The sequence below is a fragment of the Cyprinodon tularosa genome, unplaced genomic scaffold (assembly GCF_016077235.1).
Source record: "Cyprinodon tularosa strain WSP-4 unplaced genomic scaffold, ASM1607723v1 ctg10, whole genome shotgun sequence".
Classification (NCBI taxonomy): Eukaryota; Metazoa; Chordata; class Actinopteri; order Cyprinodontiformes; family Cyprinodontidae; genus Cyprinodon; species Cyprinodon tularosa.
The window spans coordinates 1,602,661-1,624,943 of NW_024037782.1; the positions used below are offsets into that span (position 1 = coordinate 1,602,661).

The following is a 22,283-nucleotide window of genomic DNA, read 5'->3' on the forward strand; positions in this document are numbered from 1 at the left end:
GTCATGTTTATTCATTATTGTGGGCCACGAGTACTGGCTCAAAAATCACAATTAAGGTCCTTAAAATCAGGTGCAGTGAAATTTACAAATAGGAAAAAAAGCAATAAGAGCTTTCAGAACATTTTTTCTGCCTTTTTGCAAAATATTCTAGTGTTTTTTTAAACTTATGCTGTGTTTCTATGCTGTGTTTCAATAAAGAAAGTGGATATTTATCATATCAAGGTTGGGGGAAAAAAAAGATATATATGAAAACGCCCAGCCAGTATACCTAAACACACATTGGTTTTTCAGACGGCTTTGGTGGGAGTCTGAAAGTGTGATGGAGACAATCAAGGTTATTTTAGAGAGGAGGAGGATGCTAAAATGTGATGCACAATACAATTTTGAGACTCTAAATTCATACTACTCATTTCATACAAATATTTTGGGGGAAAGGGATTGAAGAGAGTTGTTTCGAACTTAAAAAAAATGCAAAGTGAAATAAAAACAGAGCAGCAGAAGAATGAGGCAAAACAGACACAAATCAAGAGTAACAAACAGAGCCCGACGCAAAAAATCCAACTGATATCAAACTGTGAAACGCATGGTGCATTGAGGGAAATTCCCTCAACACAAACACACACTGAGATGTGAAGAAAAACAAACAAACATGATGTGCTGGCAAAATGGGGAGCTGGGTCGGCATGTTGCTGCACAGTGTCATCAAACACAAGTAGTTTCTGTGCTAGCACGGAAAGCTGTAGGAGAATCTGCTCTAGTGTGCAATCTTACAGCAGAAGAAGAAGAAGTCACATCTCTACGCTTTTAGATGTCCCTCTCATTAAGAGGCACCCCTGGTTCAAAGCGTTTCGACGAACACCACAGAGACACTGACATCTGTACCCTCAGCTAAAGAAATAAACTGATTAAAGCTATATGATGACATCAGAGCAAAAAAACGATTTGCACATCGAGCAGTCATTTTTAAACTGCGAGAGCAAAGTTGGCGATACTGAAACTATTTTGTTCCTTTGTTCGGCTCATATTTAAGAGACCTGTTCAATAAGGGCCTTTGTGACACAAATTACAACCCATTTCCTCATTTCATTAGCATCACAGCCACCGACCCACTCATACACCAAATAGCTCTGTCAACAATTAATGCTTTTATCGGCAGCTTTTCTTGATGTTAGTTTCATTTTTCACGTATGAATCGTTTCATGAAGACGCTCATCGATTAACGAATGCTGCCCCCGAAGAAGGCAGCAGCGTTGAAGGGCAGAGGCATTTGAAAAAAAAAAAAGAATCAGTTGGTATCTGCTCTACTGATCTGGTGCTTTCTATCTTCATGTCATACTGCACTGAACAGTGAACCACACATAAGCTTCGTAGAAAGCTGCCCTGATGCGACTTCAAAAGGCTAACAGATTAAAAAACTAACAGCAAAACAAGCTGAAAGAGTACAGTAAAAACCACCACTTATACAGTTAGAAGGGAGCTCAGACTTACTGCACAGTCTTCTTCTACCAGGAGAGGCCTATCTTCCTTATGGTGACACTACGATCAGAGCAGTTTGTCTGCTCTGGTTACCGGTAACCATCCTCATATTAAACCAATGACTGTAAAATAAATGTCTTTTTTTTTTTTTGTCTTAAGAGTCTGATCTCCTCCTACCAACTTTACTCAAGCATACTGATTTTCTTTTCTTCTCTAGGCTATGACAAAGGCAAATAATGAATGTACCTTTTAAATCATCACGCAACTACATTTTAACACATTAAAAATGTTCTTTTAAGCATGTTTTTGCACAACAATCTGATCAGTCATTGTTCTTTTATATATATAAACTGAAGACAGGAAGAAGAATAATGCTGAGAATGGACAAAGACAGGAAAAGGTCTGAGTACCTCGTGGTGTAGACCTGTAATCATACCGCAAAGGTGCTATGGTGAATCACTAAGCGGACTGAAACTCTCTGGGAGATTTAACACTATATATTTCTCACCCATTTTATCTTTTTTTTTTTTTCCTAGGTTGTGGTGACTCAACTGTTGAAGTTCATATTTTTTTCTTTGGTTGCAATAACGTTAAAGCGTAGACCGACAATAATCTCCAAGTAGTTTCAAAAGAATTGTGTAATAATTGAACCGTTTAGTGCTTTATTTAACTGACTTGGTAAGGTTAAAGTTTCTTAACTGTTGGATTTTAAATGATGATGAAATTAAAAAGAAAGACTTTTGAGATGTTGAAATGTTTTTATCAGTGGCTTCTTAACAGCGGTGCTTTGTGTCACCCGGGTAAAGCTACTAAAGCAGGGTAACTACGGACTCAGCTGGAGCTAACATAGATGTTACATCTGGCCATGTAGTTTTTATAATTATCAACTTGCATTTGGGAATGCGACTATCAATTTTTCTCTGCAAAAAGAAGACAAGGTGTGTGAGGAGAGGTGTGCAAAAAGCCTCTGTGGTTGTCAGTCTTCTTCCTCTAGAGGTTTCCTGTGTGCTGCTGCCTACATGTTTTCTGGTGTGTTTACCTGTCCTGTCCACCACCATACTGACATTTAAAACAAACATGTTACCTTGATTTAAATGGAACTTCAAAGCCCATCCATGTGGGTTGCTGAATTCATGTCACTTCTGAACGTCTGTGACTTATGTGGCTAAAGGAAGCTTAGCTTTCTGCTGCCTTCTACCTTCCTCGCAAAAGTACTCACCTCCTGTGAACTTGTTTAACATTTTGCCTCATTGCAAGCACCAACCTTGATGATATTTATCTAATTAAACGTAAAAGGTCAATATGCTCCCCTTAACATTGCCGTGTCTGTGAATTGTCAGCTCCCTTTTTCCTGATACCCCTAAATAAAAGCAAGTGCAACCAACTACTTTAAGAAGACATCTTATCAGTAAATATTTTCCACTGTTTTATTTCAATCTCAGTGTCAATCTAGATCTACTTTAAATGCCTCAGTAAACAAAACAAAACAAAACAAAACAAGAAGACCAAGAAACATACAGTACAGGCCAAGAATTAAGCTGTGGAGAAATTTAACAAAGCTTTTGGTTATAGAAAATATCTAACCACATCTCAGACTCCATAAGAAAAAGCTAAACTGACGGGTGAGGTACTAAAAACATTAATCAGAGAAGCAGCTAAAAGGCTTAAAGAGATGCAAAAATCAGCTTGGTGGACAGAAAATGTAACTAAGACCACTATCAGGGACTGTGCATGCAGCAATCATCCTTACAAACTGGATACCATTTTTCACTTTTGCCTGAAACATCGACTTTACATGACAATGTTTTTTTTTTTTGCTGTTTCCATGCACAACAGAGGCCGAATGAAGCCCTAAAATTGGTGTGATTTTTCTGCCAGGCCACTAGTGAGCGATGTGTTCTCCAACACTTCTTGCTTAAGAAGCCAGAATATGGGTCACAGAAGGGCAAGGCCTCAAATATCCAGAGACCGATGAAGAGTGTCACTTCAGGTGACTATGATTTATAAAACCACCACTGTGGTTTTTTTAAACTAGTTGGCATTTGTTATGCTTTGCTTGTACGCAACAATGCAGTCATAATGCGGATATGCCAAATCTTCCCCAAACAGGAATACTCTATTATTCTTGTTAACATGACAACAGAGACCACAATGTTTTTTGAATATTTCCACCCTAGAACCTATTTGTTACTTGTGTAATTGTTAGAGAAAAGCTGTGCAATCAGGGTGTACACAAACAGTAAAACACAACAAACTCTTTTTACCAAAAAGAAACAGTAATTTTCACAGTGTTTAAATTGAGTAATCACTCACGTTTTTTTTTGTCTAGAAAGAAAGCTTTTGTTGACATAAAACCATAAGAAATTCCATTTTAAGTTCACAGCAAGCCAAGTCATGGTCATAGAAAGCATGTGAATGACGATGCTGTTTTCATGAAACCAAAATTAAACATTTTAGTCAAACAATCCTGTTGTATTCAACAGGGGCAGGGAGAGTGGTCCGAGTTAATGTGGAATTAAATATTAAAATGCTGGGCAAATCTAAAAAAAAAATGCTTTTAGAGTGGGCAAAATACGTGAGACTTGGGCTCAGACTAAACATAAGAGTCTGAGATATGATGCAGTTATGTAGCCTTGAACAGTCCAGAACTAAATCCCACTGAAAGTAAGGGGTGAGATTTGATGGTCATGGATGCCTTCAATAGAATTGGAAAGAGATGGAGCTGTTTGCAAAGAAAAATGTATCATCTTCTTGTCTAAAAGTGTAAAACACATACTACAAAAGTTTGACTTTCGTAGCTTTTTACATGTCAGAAAACAAAGATGCTTCTCACACTTCTGCACCTGTCTGTTTTGGTCTATTAAATAAATGGATAAAAATAAATAAATAAACCAAACTGACATTTGTTCATTTTAAATGTGACAAAATGTAAAAAAAATAAATATAATTTTATTATAATTTGAAACACAATATGTCCTGGAGTTTCAATAGTAAATGAAATCATTCAAAACTCACCAGAATTACAGTAACACTCTGACTCTGACTGTATCCATTGTCACTTATGTTTTATTTCTGCACTTTCTCAAAAATCAAAGTTAGAATATGACACATGGGCGGCATCATTTTGGACTTCCCTACCAGGTCAAGCAGAACTGTTTCCTCTGAGTCACTTACCGTGTCTTTGACTCACATTCTATGAAAAACCAACTGAGCAACTGAGCTCACGCTCTTCCTATAGGTATGAATAATGTCTGTGTAACTTAAGTGCCATCTCAGTCTGTGCGTCTGCTGCTGTGAAAGTGAGACCAATGATTGCGAGAAAGGTTCGCTCGGTTAGAGGAACACGTTATTTGGAGCTGGCCCTCAGCCTCCTCCCTGCGGCCCCGGAGCTGGTTTCCGTGTGCCGAGGGATCGGTGCCGGAATGCAGTAACGGTCACAGAGGGACCCATGCTCTCACCACATTGTGAATCAAAAACCCAAACTCTGCTTCATTAGGCTCTTGTCATTGCAAAGACTCTCACACCACTCTATAAATACCCCCGTCTCCCCCCTCCAAATTTGTTTTCCCTCTTTTTTTCTCTTGCTTACACATGAAAATGCTCAGGGACCGTTCCAGGCCTCTGATGTGGCTCTTTATTTTGTACGTTGGTACAGCAAACCACACAATAGAGGCTCCTTTTGAATATTAAAACATTCTCTTACAGGGTACAAAGGTTCTGAAGTTTTTAAAAAGAGTTACAAGCCAAATAAAACTTCTTTTTGAACTTAACAGTTAAGTATTTTTTTTTTCTTTTTTGGTTCAGTTTTAGCTTTAGGTTTGTCAGTAAAGATCTGATTTGAGACTTAAACAAATAGGTCTGGTATCCCTCTGGCTTTGTTTATTTTTAACTTGGCCTGCAAGAGGTGTTTGGAGGGATGCAGGGCTTATAAAAGAAAATGTTTATTGCACTGAACGCCATATATCCTACAATTATAAGCAAAAAGGAACCAGCATTAACAGGGTCAGAACAGACATGAAATTTCATGTAAATTTACTTCTTTTTCAGTAAAATTCTGCAAGAAAACAGAGTAACCAAATAAAATTTTAGAAGAAACCCTCTGCCTTATATCTACTAGGTTTTGCTCGATTTGACAGCCCACCAATTAAACGCTGCGGCTGGCTGGTTAACATACAGAAGTGGCGCCATCCTCTGGCTCTCATAGACATCACAATCCCAACATGAGAGATGATATACCACAAGTATTTGAGAAGCCATATATGACCTCTAGGGGTTTAAAACATAGAAAAGATGTGTCACTGCATCTTTTTTTCTTCCTCAGATCTCCTTACGCCCAGTTTTCTCCTTCTCACCCTGTCTTTGTTCCCTTCTGTCTCTTTTCTGTCCTTAAATGGACCCATAAATTCATGCAGAAAGAAAAGAAGGAAGCAACACTGTCAGACTGTTTTTTTGTTGTTGTTGCAGCTATGAAGATATCTTTCGATGATGAATCATGCTGCATATTACTTAGCAATATCTGCATGTTTGTAGTAGCGTTCATCTGGATGCATGTTTACGTGTTTGAAGTGCACACTGACAGGTTTGAAAAGTAGGAGTTAGTTATGGAGATTAAGAATGATACAGATAAAACTGAAGTGCAAAATCGTGCTCATGCATGTCATTACTGACCTCGCCCATGTTGGACAGAGAAGTGATGGGGAGAAGAAAGAGAGACAGAAAGAGCAAGTGTAAAAACCTCAACCAGGGAAGAATGTAGGTAAAAAGAGAATAAAAGCAAACTTGGAGAGTTTAAGAGGATCTTTGATGTGTATCAGAGGAGGAAAGCAGCCCAGTGACTGGGGACGACAGTAATTTTAAGTCAAAGCAGAAGGCTGGCTGAATGGCTGCCTTACTGGCTGGCTGGCTGACTGCCTGGCTGACTGACTGTGGTCTTTGATGGCGCTGCCTGTTTGAAGTGGTTTTCGGGGGATGGGAACAGCGTGTGGTGTCAGTGGGACAGGGGAGGGACTCGTGGGGTAAAGCGGGGGGTGGAAGTGGAGCACGATGGCTAGCATACAAGAGTGGGGAGTCCAGGCTGGGAGGAGCAGTGGACAGACATGGAAAGAGAGAAGAAGAAGAATAAGAGAAAACTGTTGGATAAAAATAGAATATCAGAAGAGAGGCATTTTAAAGGAAGAATGCAATAATGTCAGACAAGGAAAACAGTCTCAGCCTAGGCAAACAAGGCAATAGATGATGGTCAAATATGTCAGAGGAGCAAGTAAATTAAGTGATATATAAAGAAGTCAGGAGTGTTAACCTCTCATGTTTCTTTAAGGCTTGCACACATTCACACCCAATATTTAGATGACATTACCTCTCTCTGATACGCTAAAATTCTTCCTCACAACATTTCACCCTCCACGCTTACCGTAATGTTGGACATTTGAACCATATGGAAATAAAATCTCCTTTTTCTTTCCCATTTAGATGAGTAGCTGTCGGTCCTCAAGCAAAATTGGAGGTTGTGCATCTATTCCTGCCCATAATTGCCCAATTGCTGCAATCAATACTCCAATGATCAGATCATTAACACACCAACTATAAATCATTGTAGCTCTTACAGTGCTGTTAACAGTCTCCTATTTATATGCATCATTTAGTGTTACTTAAACTAATAACATAAACTAGTATGCAGTTTATTTACAATAAAAGTGTCATGTGGTTTTATGGTGCAAAAACAAAAGCAAATGCTTAAAATAGATTTGATGAATAAAAACATATACGAAATTGCACAAAAAAAGCATAATTGAATAAAATAAACAACAAAATACTAAGAATGTTTTAATCAACAGAAATAAAAAGTTACCTGAAACTATAGGTACAAATTTAAAGTTGAATAATAAGCTCTTAAAAGTATGTAAACAAATATGTACATATACTGTATGTAAATGTTCTATTTGAAAACATAAACTACCTTTTCCCTCATATCTGAGTTATTTTTTCTCACACTCTTCTTCCTCGGTACTCCACTCACTCCTTTAAACCTGTGCTTACTAATCACTGCATACTCACTCAATCCTTCTACTATGGAAGATTTCAGGTAGTTCCTATGCAGATGCAAAAGCTGCGGGGACTGTGCAGGCAAGCCTCAGAGCTACCCAAAGGTTTGGGTAGAACTCGGTTCTCATGTTAAGAGAGGTAAGTAAATGAGGTCATCTGTGCTTTAAGATGTGCGGAAGATTTTCCATCTCTAAAGCCAGAGCTCTCTCATCACTATCAGACTGTTAGAGAAGATAGGTTTACACCGGTCCTTCCTTGCCTTATGTTGATCTGGCTCCAATCTGTCCAATCTGTTTTTCATGTATAAGTAATGATTTGTACTTGATTAAAGATATATGGATTTAAAAAATACACAATTGTGTGTTTTGTTATAATAATCATATGGAAGTAATTATTTGAGCAAGAAAAAAAAAAAAGAAAAGAAAAAAAAATTGTTTTTGGGGGGGCCCTTGCTGCCCTGTGGCCTTAAGCAGTCACTTAGTTTGCTTATAATTTGGGCTGGCCCTGGCTGTTTCACATCCTGTTTTTAATCTGTAAGTCTATTATTACTCCCTCAGAACACTTAATGTTACAAATTATTAATTAGAAGTTCTATAAAAACTCTGATACATTTTCAAAAGTGAAGTTGATAGAAACAGTGAACCCATCAGTCACATGAACTAAATAAAAATGATTTAGGCCTGGGCTGCACAGTGTCGCAATTTGTAGCACTGATGCCTTGCGGCAAGAAGTTCTTAGGTTCAATTCCCAGCCCAGGCTCTTTTTGTAAGGAGTTTGCATGTTCTCCCTGGGCATGCGTGGGTTCTCTCCTGGTACTCTGGCTTCCTCCAGTCTAAAAACATGACAGTTAGGTTGTCTGGTGTCTCTAAATTGTTCTTAACTTTGTCTGCGCATGGATTTATATCTCTGTTTTGCTCTGCGATGGAACGGTGACCGGTTCAGAATGTACCCCACCATTCGCACCGAGGTGCTGGAGGTAGGCACCCGCCCCCATGTGCCGCTGGCGTATAAAATTAAAGTAGATAGATTGATTAAATTCAGTCATACGTTAAACTCTAATTTTGCTAGTTTTAGCTGGAGTCCTCTAACCTTGACTTTTGCTTCCTTTTTATCTGATGTGTTTCAGTTGTTTTAACTTTTAATTATCAAATTGAGTCTAGACATAAGTAATCTTAGGCAAAATGCTGTAATCGTTTAACCCTTTTCTGACTTATCAAAACAAATGTGTTACTTAATAGCACGTTCACCTTAGAGGTGGAAAGAGAAACTGACTTTGTGTCAATTCACGTTTTTACAAAATAAGCACAGACAGAGGCTATGTTTAACACCATTGCTCAGTGTGAGATTATAAGCTTCTATTAACAATACATTTCTTTTAAGGCTTTTTCCAGATCTTCTCTCTTTTCTCCATTCCAAAGGACACCAACAGCTGCATTTGTACATCTCTTCTTTTATTAGTTGCTGGCCTTTCAAATTAAAGCTCCTCCCCACTTCTGTAATTTTGCAATCCCTGAACCTGTCATGTACCATGAGAAATTCATGACAGCAAGTGTGATAAGCCTATCTCTAAGATTGCAACAAGGTGATAAATGATAGAGTGGACCAGTGAAAACAGCTTTGCTTCCTTTCTGGTGAAAAATGTTTCCGATGTATGGATCCTGTTCTCTATCATACCTGAGCTAAAGATTAGTTTGCTTGATTTCATTAAGCTCTGCAAAAATTCCGTTGAGCTTTTTCTAAGTGAATTTTGTCTAACCTGCTATTTTATTAAAACAGTTTCAGAAACACATAATTATATAGTTTTGATATGAATTTAAAACATTTTGAATCGCATATAAATTTACCCACAAACTGGATTCATTAACGTCTGACATTCAAAGGGCTTAAAGGTGGATGCTCTCTAAAGAAACACAGAGATAAAGGAGTCTACCTGACATAAATAGCTTTAACACCTAAATTTGAAAAGTTACAGGTGGACCAAAAGAAAATAACGATGTTCTCCCTGTGAAGGAATGTGTTTACTCCCAAGAGGACTAACGTGTATATACATTATGTGTGTGTGGTGAGAGATGGTGGTGGGAGAGGCTGGGTAATCTGGAGGTCAGATAAAGGTGGTACCAGGTGATCACAGGTACAGGGAGACAGAGGGAGAGGAGAAGGGAGCGGGAAGTGGCAGGCTAACCTGCAAAACCCTAAACATTTATTGGCAGCCCCTGCTCAAAATTTGGAAACAGCTTTAAAATTAATTAATCTTTTAATCCAGATAGAACGATCTCACACAAAAAGCTTTTCTTTTGAGGACATTTATACAACTTTAAAAACCCATAAAATTATGTTTTTATTTTATTTTTATTACAAACGTGATAATTTTTAGGACTACCATAACTTTTGTAAAATACAATTTTTGTATTTTTACTATTACATTAAATCTGGATCAGCTTTTCAAAGTTTCTAACAGCCTTGTTTAAATATAAACATATTAAATTTTAAATACAAATATATATATGACAATATCTACACATTAAACAGTGGCTTGCGAGGCAAGAGAAAAAAAAAAGCCTTTACTGTCCTTCTGTCTCAAATGTAAACATAAGCATTTTCTGAAGACAATTGGGACCGTAACTCCTTGTTTTAAGAGGAGGCTAAGGTTCACATTTTTTTACAACCTCCCTGAGCTTTATATGAAAGAACCATGAATTCGTGAATCATTAAAACCTAATACCTACTCTTATATATGGTGAAGTATCTGTTGTTGTGTGTATGTTTCCCTCCAAACAGTCCAGTTAGAGTGAATGGCATACATCAAAAAATATGAGGAGATGAAATAAAATTTTACATAAAAAAATCTTGTGTCTTAAAAGACAATAGGAGCAAGAGCAAATCAACACAACAATGGATTGTGGCAATATTTAATCCTCAATATTGTTCAGGAACTGCAAAGAACAAAATGTCTGCCCAGAACCTGTTTGCTTCAACACCTTACACAGTGCAATGGGCAAATAAATGGAGACCATGCATATTTTGCACTTAGATTAAAAAGGAAGTGCATCCTGCGGTTGTCAAAACACGAGAAACTTAGATAAAATTGATACAAGACATAATGTTTATTCAAAGATTCCCACTACCACGTGCAAAGATGCTACTAGTTAATTTCAATGTAACCTATTAAGAGCAACAGAAAATGTTAGTAAAGCACCTTGGGTCCTGCAATAGTGAATAAGAAATCCTTATGGACATAAGCTGACCCTTTAGGTTAAAATGTTAGCTTTAAGGCATAGCATAACTTCCTATTCTACTCCTGTGCACAATAGACACAGCATATGCAATATAAGTCTGGTTTTTGAAATTTAACTTTACTTGAATTTTTATCAAAAGTCATTTACATATTTTTTTCTGATTTATCTATTAACAAAAAAAATAATCAAATAATAAATAACTAAAATAATCGATGGTTGCACCCTGAATCTTCAGACCTGTCTATGAAAAATGTTTTGAACTGTCACACATGGTTTAATTAAAATATTGATTTAATGAAATGCAGGAGTTAATGTTTTTTTTTTCAAACTAGACAAATTTTTTTATAATTTAAAGGCTAGACTTTTGTATGTTTTTTTTTTTTTACACATAGCTCACATGGTGCAGATACTTATGCAAAGCATTCTTACTTGGTTACAGTGTTACTGTTTATCTTAGGGATGATCAAAGCAAAAAAAAAAGAAAAAAAGAGGGGAAAAAACAAAATACATGCAGTAAACAGAACCAATTAAAAATATATTAGTGGTGACTGATTTTATACCATGGCTAATGTAGAAAGATATAACATTTAATCTATTTTGCAATGCAGTGGGATATTGTTTGTTGTAATAGACCATTTGGGACTAATTAAAAATGTGAATTCTTCTACTGCCCTAGAGGAGGATAATTAAAAAAAACAGGCACTAACATCTGCTATTTTAAGTCATAATATATGAATAGTTGCTTTGGAGTGTTTTTTATATAAAGATAATTAAATAATGTCCTACTTGCTTAGTCAAATCCATGCTAAAATAATTATTTCTATATCTGAAAGTAGGGCAGTGTGTCTTTAAAATATTTTAAGAATTGAATATACTTATTATAAAAGAACATGTGGCAAGCCTTAAAACCTATAAACAGAAGATATAACGTCTTTGGGAAGTTATGACTGAACAAATAGGATAAAATCTAAGAAAGACCTGAATCAGGAGAGATAACTCACCCTTCATCTGACTTTCTGCTGTTAGTCATTAGTAGAGTAGTTTCTTGTCAGTTATGTGCAAAATTATTATTTATCAGCTCATTTGCTCTTTTTACAGATTCAACTGAAGAAATAGAAACAATTGTGTTAGGTAGCCAATATAAAAGTACCTTGTTTTAAGATTTTAAGCTTAATAATTTTGGCTAAAAATATTTTAATTTTAACTTGCTACAGATTAAAATATACACTTAAAGTAAAAAAAAAAAAAAAAATATATATATATATATATATATATATATATATATATATATATATATATATATATATATATATATATATATATATATATATATATATATATATATATATTTAATATTCTTTTTATTTTTATTTTAGCATTATGTTTAAGGAACAAGTTTGAATAACTTGCCACTCTTTGCTTTATACAACAGAAATATTATTAGCTGATGTTTAATTGGTTTGACCATCTGTAGTCTATTAATTGGGGGTATTACTTTAGCTTCAACACCGTGACTCTGGTCAGAATTTTATCTCCAAAGCTTAAATTTATCTTGCTTGTAATCAGATTTCAACATAGGAGCTTCCTGGCACTTTGGTTAGCAACTACACTCAACAGAAATATAAATGCAACACTTTTGGTTTTGCTCTCATTTTTTATGAGATGAACGATCAAAGACCTAAAACATTTTTAAAACACACAATATCACCATTTCCCTCAAATGTTCACAAATCAGCCTAAATCTTTGATAGTGAGCACTTCTCCTTTGCTGAGATAATCCACTTCACCGGTGTGCCATATCAAGATGCTGATTAGACACCATGATTAGTGCAGTGCCTTAGACTTCCCACAATAAAAGGCCACTGTCTAAGGTACAGTTTTATCACACAGTACAATGCCACAAAAGACGCAAGATTTGAGGGAGCGGGCAATTGGCATGCTGACAGCAGGAACATCAACCAGAGTTAATGCTCTTGCATTGAATGTTCATTCTACCATAAGCCATCTCCAAAGGCGTTTCAGTGAATTTGGCAGTACATCCAACCAGCCTCACAACCGCAGACCATGTTTAACCACACCAGCCCAGGATCTCCACATTCAGCATGCTCACCTCCAAGATCACCTGAGACCAGCCACTCAGACAGCCTCTGAAACAATCGGTTTATGTAACCAAAGAAATTCTGCACAAACTGTCAGAAACCGTGTAAGGGAAGCTCATCTGCATGCCCGCCACCCTCATTGGGGGACTCTGAGAAAAAAATCCTCAAGACCTTACTTCAGAATCTCCAGACTTCTTAAGGACTTCATACACCTTCTCTTGTTCAGGTACAAGGGCCACGGGGAACTCCCTTCAAGCCCATGCCCTCCTTTTATATCATGTTTAGCTTGAAAACATTATCATAATCAATCAGAGAGAAGCAGCTTCTACTACCCCTTATTTAAAGGGCTATATTGGTGGTTAAAGAAGGAGAAAGTTATTCATACAATGGAACCTAAATATATCTCACCTAAATTCATTTAAAATGAGTTGTTTTTGTTTCATTTTTTCTTTCCTCAGTTTATCCCCGTTGTTCTCTACATCTGCTGTTTGCCACCACCCCCTGTAAGTTTTTATTTTTTGCCAGTATGCATGATCAACTCTCGCTAAAATCACAGCTGCACACCAACATTTGAAGAGAAACCTGAAAGATTTTTCCTTTGTACAAAACTGAATAATCTAATTGTAGTGGCAGTGGCATCAGATGGGTTGTCAGTTCAAGCCCCAGGTCAGGCTTGACACTCGCATTGCCTACTGATGGTGGTCAGAGCCTGTGTAAAGCACCTGTCAGCAAGCCCCATGGCAGCTGTGGTTGCAGTGTAGCTTGACTGAATGTAGTGTAAAGCATGCACTATATAAGTACAGGCCATTTACCATAATACACCTGACGCCATTCAGACACACTGTTAACCACAAAAAAACTGGATAACTGATTTTTGTTTTCTCAGTAATCGGACATCTTGTGTCCTTGAATACTTTTAGATATTTTTAATAAAAATAAATATTTTTTAATAAACCATTTTTTATGTGCAACTGAATCAGTAAATAGCTTGATCTCTTATGCACTTTGTTTAAAATCTTTTACGCTGCTTTGAAGAGTAAATGAGTCCACATATGAATAGAGAGAAGGACCAGTCACTATTTTTAAAGGCATCAGTCATGCTTAAAACCCGGGACGTTCTAAGGCCTCACAGGTAACAACTATACTCCCCTTCAGCCTGTGACCAATTTCTGTTTCAATCTGAAAAACTCACATTAGGAGAAAAGACAATTAGGAGAAATTTATTGATACAATTACTTTGTCTTTGGCGCTCAGACCTAGGCAGAAAACATAACGCTTAATTTTGATAGATATGCATGAACAGGAGCAAAGAATAGGGATGTTTCCCCCCCAGGCCAAAAACTGGTGGTGGAGTGGAGATAGATGAAGTTGGTCAGTCTGTAGACTGCTGGCTAGCGAGACGGTATGCTGAGCTTTATGGGGAGATCCAGTGGATTGCCTGAGCTGATACTAGAGCTTCACTCAGGGACCTGGAAGACGGAAGTCCAGTTGGATAACACGGGTTGATAGAACCTGTCCACGATGAGCAAGCAGGAAGCGACAGTGGAGAGGAAAAACTCCCAGTTGGGAAGAAACCTCTGGCAGAACCAGGCTCAACATGGCGGTCTTCTGCCAGACCGTTAAAGACAGGGAACGCAGTAAGAGTCCGGGGGGAATGACACTCTGATGAAGCTTTAGCTACAATGATGGAGGAGGGGCTGGAGGTGGGTTGAAATGGTGTTAGCTGAATAATGAGTTTCCTTAATTGTACTTCCGCCTAGGCTCCATTTCATAAAATAAAGTTTACAGAAAGTCCAGCTTCAAACCTCACAAGAACAAACTTTAATGAGAAGCTATGGGATGTCCCTAAATAAGCTTCAGCAAAGATCTGCTGTCAACTAACAGGAGCTGAGACCGTAGTTTACTTTTTTATCTACCTCATGCTGTATAGTGTGAAAAAACACCACGGTCTATGCCCTGTATCAGTTGCATGACATAGTTTTTAACAACTTCTCACTTATTTTGTTGGGGGATACGGTGAAAAAGGGGACGCTTCCCTATTCTTTCTTATGCATTATGCCTTGCTAAAGAGATTATCTGAATTTGGCTATATCGTCAGAGGTCTAAATTTTCTGCCGCTGGTGGAATTAAAGTGAGCATAATAATTCATATCAACTCAGAGATAAAGACAATAATAGAAGGAGTGACAGTGAGGCTGCAAATCAGGTGAGATATACAGCGTTAAACTGCTGATACCACTTGAGCTTCCTCATGTCAAGTGTGATGTTCTGTTGCCTTTCAGAGGTGATCGAGGCAGAACCTAAAAACTGCTGTTGATGCTAAAACACACCACAAATCAAACTTCCTCATTTAACCTGCTACCCTTTTTATATCTACTCCCGCCATGGGCTAAAAGTAAGTCTCTCTTGGCCGCCTGAATGGGACCTACCAGCTGCCTGCCAAACTGCTCTTCCCCTGTCTGCTCTCCTACCTCTCCTCTATTTCTCACTCTCTCTTTCTCTGCCACCCATCTGGCCCTTGTAATACATGACAGCTGAAGCAGCGTTTCCAAATTTAATTTGAGATGTGATAAAACTGCACATATCTATAAAGTGAACGCGGCAAGCTTTCCTATGTGGACGGTTTTAAACTCAAACACATGCAACACATCAAATACACAACCATGGTCTGTCTGCAATAAAGGAAGATCTACAAATAGATTTAACCCTACTGCAAAAGAAATGACGGAGACCTTTATAAGACTGCTGCAAATGGAAAAGGTGTGAGATAAGAAACGATTAACCTAAACAATAAGACTCTGCTTCTTGCACGTTTATTCTACTTTATCAGGAAAAATATGTTTATTAAGAAAAACAGAAGCTTGTTAGGAATAGAAAACTTGAAAAAATACGGAAGGTATTATATGTTCGACAGGAACATCACCAGAAACCTTTAAACATAGATGCACGTGTCAAGCGTTTTGCGGCTGAGGGTGTTATATTACAGTTAAAAGGTGAGACCCTCAGATATAAGCCTCACATTTAAGCTTCTCATCATCTCTGTTGACTTTTATTTCTTTTAGTTAGCTTTAACCATGTTATTATTACTATTTGTTACTAAAGTTTTGTATATACACAACCAGAACTTCAACAGAAATCTATTAGGATTTGAAGTGTTAGACCAACATAGATGAGCAAATATTTATGACCTGAGGGTGAATTTTATTTTTTTACAAAAAAAAAGAAAAATGAAAGCACAACTGTATATATTTGTGTTTATACCGCTTTACTTTAAAGCACCTAAATAAGAACTACATGTGAGAAATGTCCTTTAGTAGCCATAGAATGATTATATTCATTCTGTCAAGTCCTGATAGGTTAAATAGAAATAAAATATGTCTTATTGGGTTGGGCAATGAGAGCATTTATTAAAAAACAGATAACAAATAAAGGTCCTACAGTATCTCTAGATAAACAGCAGAGACACACAACTAAAGTGGATCCATTGAAATAAAGCTATGCACTCAGGAGAAAGTCCTGTTTGCCATTTGCCATTCTGGGAACATGGCTGAGTGCTACAAGCACCAGCGGAAGAAAGACATGAAAACTGTCATATCTAATGTAAAACTAATTATGCTGTACTGCTGCATCTCTTTAGCAGGGACAGGGAAACTGGCCAGTTTGTTGAGGAGATGAATGGAACAAAATGCAGGGTAATACTGGGGGAAAAAAACCTGTTAGAGACTTTAAAGGTTTAAAGATCGAGGCAGAGGTTCAGCTTCCAGTAGGGCAACTCTAAACATCCAGAGCTACAACAGGCTATGTTAAATCAAACCACATTTACTGGTTAGATTGTCCCATCAAAAGTCCAAGCCTAAATCCGGTTGATGTTTGCAGAAGCTATCGGCCCAATCTGACTGAATTTAAGCTAGCTGGCAACAAATACTGGTGAATACTTCAGTGTCTTGTCATGCAAAGCTGGTAGAGACAAACCTCAAATGACTTGCAGCTGTAACTGCAGTGACAAGAAATTATACAAAGTAATAAATCAGGAGGGAGGAATACCAATGCTTGGCACACTTTTCCCTAATCTATTTGTAAATATAAAAGAACGACATATCCTTCTGTTCCAACTTCAAAATCCTTGCTGGCTGTTCTGTCAGTTAAAGTCTTAAGAAAATACAAGAAGGATTGTGCATGCTTTACTAAAAGAAAACACAATTCCTTGTTCCACTTTCACTATGGGTAATCACTGCTTTCAGTGGTTTAAAATCTTTATTTTTTGAGGGGTTTTTTTCCCTCATCGTTTTCCTATTGTAGTAGATAGTCGGTGTGGCAGCCATGCGTAGGAACATGTAGCTGGGAACAGAAATACCTTGGCTACATCTCAAACATGAGAATGAGGAATAATTAAATAAACATGCGATGACTGAAAAAGAGCCTCAGTCAAAGGGACTCCCTATAACTGCTGTGGAGATGTGGCTTTAAACACATGCAGACCAGCGACGACTGAAGCTGTGGGAATGTTGAGGAGAGAGTGAGGAAACGTTTTTTGAATATCCCACGTTCTGTCACCCATCCTAGTTTCTCTGCCTTTACCCTTCAAGTATCGTTGAACCTCTCCATCTCTCGTTTTCTTACACTGCAGAACTGTGTTTTATGCTCTGCAGCTCTGTCAGCCCCATCACTTCACATCACTGTCATCCTCCTTTCTTCTTCTGTCCCACCCACCCACTGCTTCTGATGCCTGGACTGGGGCCCTTGAAGAATCCTGGTAATAAAACTGTGGTGCCTGGGCTCTTCATTGCTGCCTCGGTCTCCACACCTCTCATCTGTGCAGGTCAGACTGATCCAAACGGCCCAGCCTCTTTATGATTTTTTTATGTTAGAAAACTTTACCCCCATTCTGTCTACTCCCCCCTCCCTCTTCTTTTTTAGTTGTTGTTTGATTCCTTTGTGTACAGTGAGCTATGCTCATGGTGGCAGCGCAGTGCCAGAAAAAAAAAAACCCACACAAACACATGTATGCGTGCATATGTACATGCACAGTCACAGACACACAGCTGGACTCCAGCTGCACACAAAGGCTGGGGTTTGGAAATCAATGAAGGAGAAAGAAGAAAAAGGGGGAAAGAGTTTAAATAAATTGGCACTTGAAAAAAGAAGAAAAATAAGAAAGGGAGCGATGGAAACAGAAACGAGGAGTTATTTTTTGTTAAAAAAAAGCCACATGTACTCAACAATAGAGTGAGGCCTGTAATGAAGTAACAAAATATAAGGAGTGTTAAAACAGAAACAGATAAGTTTGTAAGTCGGGAAATAAAAAACAGTCGTACTTTGGAATAATAAAAAAAAAAAGTTAGATTTGTTTGAGAGGGTGCTGGTACACGCAAAAAAATTATAATAAATATTTAAAACAAATACTTAAAAGATCAATGACTGCTTGAAGAATAAGATAAAATAGATCAAAGTTTTTATGGATATAACCTGTGCATATATCCTGTTTTTTTTTTTTTTTTTTTTTTTAAAGAGGCAAAGTAAAAAAAAAAAAAAAGAATATTCCTGTTTTATGCAATAAAGAGAGCTGTAACTCTAGGGGGGGCTGCAGAGTTCTACTGCTCAGGTAGAAAAATTTGGCAACGGGAAAAATATTATTGATTCACTCCATAAATGGGATCTCCATTAAGGAGTAGCAAAAAAAAAAAAGAACATCGTTGACAAAAAAAGGCATAGGAAGTCCTGTTTAATGTTTGCCACACGCCATGAAGAGCACAGAAAAAAACTGAATCAGGGGATGCTGTGGTCAGAAGAAACCCACATTGAATATTCTGCATTGAGATTAAAATACTACAGTTCTATTTAAATACATCAACCCAATGTGAAACATGGTGGTGGCATCGTCATGCTGCGGGGATGCTTTCCCTCAGTGAGTATAGCAAACTGGGTGAGAATTAAGTGCAGGGCAATCCTGGAGCAATCCCTCCAGTCCCAAAGCTGCATTGGTGTGTAGATTAAGGTTTACTATGTGAAAAGGCCCCGTCAATATCTGGGTCTAAATAAAACTGGGAATCTATGCAAGACTTGAGAATGGAGGCTGCAATGTTCTCCATTTATTATGCCTGAACTTAAAAAATTGTGCAAAGCGGGATCCGGGTGGAGGCGAAGTAAAGAATTAGACAAGCTTCATATAAATGCATGCCACACTTTTTGGATTTATGTTTGTGGTTGTTATACGACAAAATAGAGGAATGTTAAAAGGGGATGAATGCTTTGGCAAGTCAATGTATTCTTTAGCTAGTTTTACAGAGGACTGTAGGTACTCTGTCCAAATCAAGGATTTTGGTGAATAAGTCACTTCAAGTATCAAATAACCACCAATTCAAAAGTTCTGAACTATGAACTATCAAAGCTAATCCCAACAATTCACACACTTGATGATCATTTACAAAAACGTATCACATACAATCTTCTTCAGATGTATATTTTCTATTTCTTGATGCCTGTTCTGTTTCCAATCTGCCAGGAATGAAATGCTGTAATTTCTTCACATTGCTTTATATCGCTGAACATTGACATTTTTATTAGGGGAGACGGAGACATAATCAATAGGCGCCTCGAAGAGAGAAGAAAAGTCAGCCTATATTTTTCCTCTTTCTTCTGGTTTGGAAAGGATCCTCAAATCGCTGTCTTATGAGTGCAGCCTGCCAAATTCAGTTGGTTTTATCAAGGACCTTTAACTCCCTGCTCACATTCCAAATCCTGCAGGCAGCTTTTAAACGCGTACATTTCCACTCTGACATGAGGATGCATAACACTGCACATGCAACATACGCCTACTGTTACGACTGTGGCACTAAGGCTTGTGTGCCATGTGTTACTTGCATGAGATCACACTTAATATATGAAGATTCACTATGTGTATATATATATGGTTTCATATCAATGTATTGTTAGTCTCGTAAAGATTTTCGAAAATACTTTGAGTACTTAAAGGCCTGCAGTTAATTATGTGTTTCAAGATGTGCTGCGGGAGGGATGTTAACTCTCCTTTCTGCAGCAGGTTCAAAAAAACTGTCAGGGAAGTAAGAAGTAGGATTGTTATCTGTTTAGCTTTCACAGCAGAGTGCTGCTGTTGATTTGTGAAACGGTGCACAGTCGGTCGACAAACTGTCAAAGGTGAACGCATGCACACGATAACACAGAGTTACCGTGAGCCCTGAGCATGCCAGAGAGTGCCTCACCCTGGTGACACCAAGCTGAAATCAACATCTTTTTGAATTATTGAGGAAACCATATCAGATACCTGATAAACAGGCAAGCCCTTTGTAGCAGATATCTGCATGACATTCTAAAGACACTGGTTGTATGGTTTGAGAAACCTTCATAAAAGCCTTGATTGTGTTCAGATGTCCTCCTGCAGAAAATTGCTCTCTTAAAGAAACAAGCAATTGAAACCAGGATTTATTGTAATTTGAGATGAACCAATCAGTTGCAGGAATTAGCTATTTTTCCTTAATTGGCACCGTCTTTGGAGCCGAGTTTACAAATGAAAATCCCCCCCCCCTATTGATTGAATGCATTAAAATTATATATTTCCACTATTTCCTGGTTAATAAACGCAACAGCAAACAGCATTCTCTTAGATGCACTATTCTTAAAACTTTTTAAAAAGATGATAAAGACCATTTGCTTTAATTATTAAACTCCAATATTCTTTGAATTCCTTTAACCTCTGATTAAGTTAAAACTGTATGTATGAAAAACCTGTGGCAGATTTAATGAAAGGTGATGCAAGACATACAGAGAGAGAGAGAGAGAGAGAGAAAACACAAAACTGGCAGCTTAAAGCTTTAAACAAAAATCTGCACCAAACAGAAAAACAACATGAACTTATCCGTGCACTGTTAGCTTTAAAAGGTTAAACTTCGAGTTCATAGTGAAAAAAATAAAGAATCAGTTTCAGGATACTCCTGGCACTCATCAGCCATGCAATTTGTTTAGAAAATCATCATTCAGAAGTTGTTTGCTGTAAGTTTACCCAAGCTAAGCTGATATTTAGAAAGTTTCTGGGTCAAGTGTAGGTTTAGAGAAACAATCCCTGGATAATTTTAGAGTTCGAGGTTGATTCTAACTTATTTTCCCAGACAACATTAAAAGGCAAGAAGAACAAATATTGTTTTACAGATGTTGCTTTGATGCAGGTGTTGTGTTTGAGAGCCTCAAAGAGGCACAGTTTAAAACATGCAACACAGAGCCTCATAAGTTTCTAAACTGGGCCTGCTATCTGGAAGTCCCTCTCAGATGCTTCTGTAGGAAGTGCACTCAAACTGATAAACTGACATCATCTAAAACCTTTGAGCTAACCTAACCCAGCAAGTAATTGTAGATAAGGTTAATTTAAGTCATGTGATTAAAAACATTTTATTAAAATATCAATATATTATTTTTTGATTATTTTGGTACAGTTTGGTGTAAATGTTTTAGTTTTTAAAGCAGTAAATATGTGGGATAGTCAATTTGTTATCCATCTCAACTAATTAAATATAAAGAAAGTAAAAGACAAAACGAACAAAACCCAAGTAAAACATGAAAACTCTCATACGACTGAGAAGAAACTTTACAAAGAAACTTTAAAGACCAAAGTAAAGTTTGACCATAAAGAAATGATTTTTAAAGAAAACAAAAAAGAATCCTGATAGTAAAGGAGGCAGATTAGTATAAAGATTATTTAAGACAATTTTACGCAATAATTTGGGGTATTTCTACATCCAATTGCATGTTGAGATTTATCCATTTTCCCCATAAACCGAATCACACTTTTTTTATCAGAAGACTACAGGTATGAGCAGGTAGAACAACCATCCTTTTCGGATTAAATGGGGTTGCTTATAATTCAGTTTAGACTTTAATCCTTTCCAATAGGCTATGTGTGAATCGAATAAAGTTGACCACAAACGCCTTGTGCAAAAAAAAAAAAAAAAAGTTGTGCAAAGTAGATTTTTTTTAAGATAGTTTTTCTATCTGAAAACCAGAGTTAAAGCCGCTTTTCTGATGTCTCTCTATCTGCCCGCTGCAGCAACACCTCCCACCGCATCACTCACCAACTTCTTCAAACTTTCCAGCGCAGAGTGTTTTACTTTACCTCGATTTCTTTTCGGGTTGGCTTGTTTCCTTCGCTTCCCCCTGCTTTCTTCTGTCATGGCCGAACGTTTTTAGTTCTGTTTAGGGTCAAATAAATAAGAAGCGGTCCTGCGGGGCGCGCAGAGGCTGTTGCGTCCTGAGCGCCTCGCCAGAGAATGAATGGCGCAGAGGCATCGCCTGCGCTCACAGCGGGAGCCTCAGACCTTGATGGGACTCCAAGCAGCGGCGACGAGACGTGGAGGTGATGTCAGCAGCAGAGGCTGGCCCTGAGATCAGACTTGGCATCTTAAACGCGCACCTTCCTCAAAAGT

The 22,283-nt window shown here is 37.6% G+C and overlaps 1 protein-coding gene across 1 annotated transcript in view; it reads right to left on the reverse strand.

Annotated features, from left to right (window-relative positions):
• The window catches only part of LOC119791361 (zinc finger E-box-binding homeobox 2-like), a 42,665-nt gene extending 20,634 nt beyond the window's left edge, over positions 1-22,031 (reverse strand). The window contains exon 1 of the mRNA XM_038297463.1: positions 21,974-22,031. Within this exon, the coding sequence (XP_038153391.1) occupies positions 21,974-22,031 (58 nt within the window). The remainder of the gene's footprint in view (positions 1-21,973) is intronic.
• Positions 22,032-22,283: the final 252 nt, after the last annotated feature.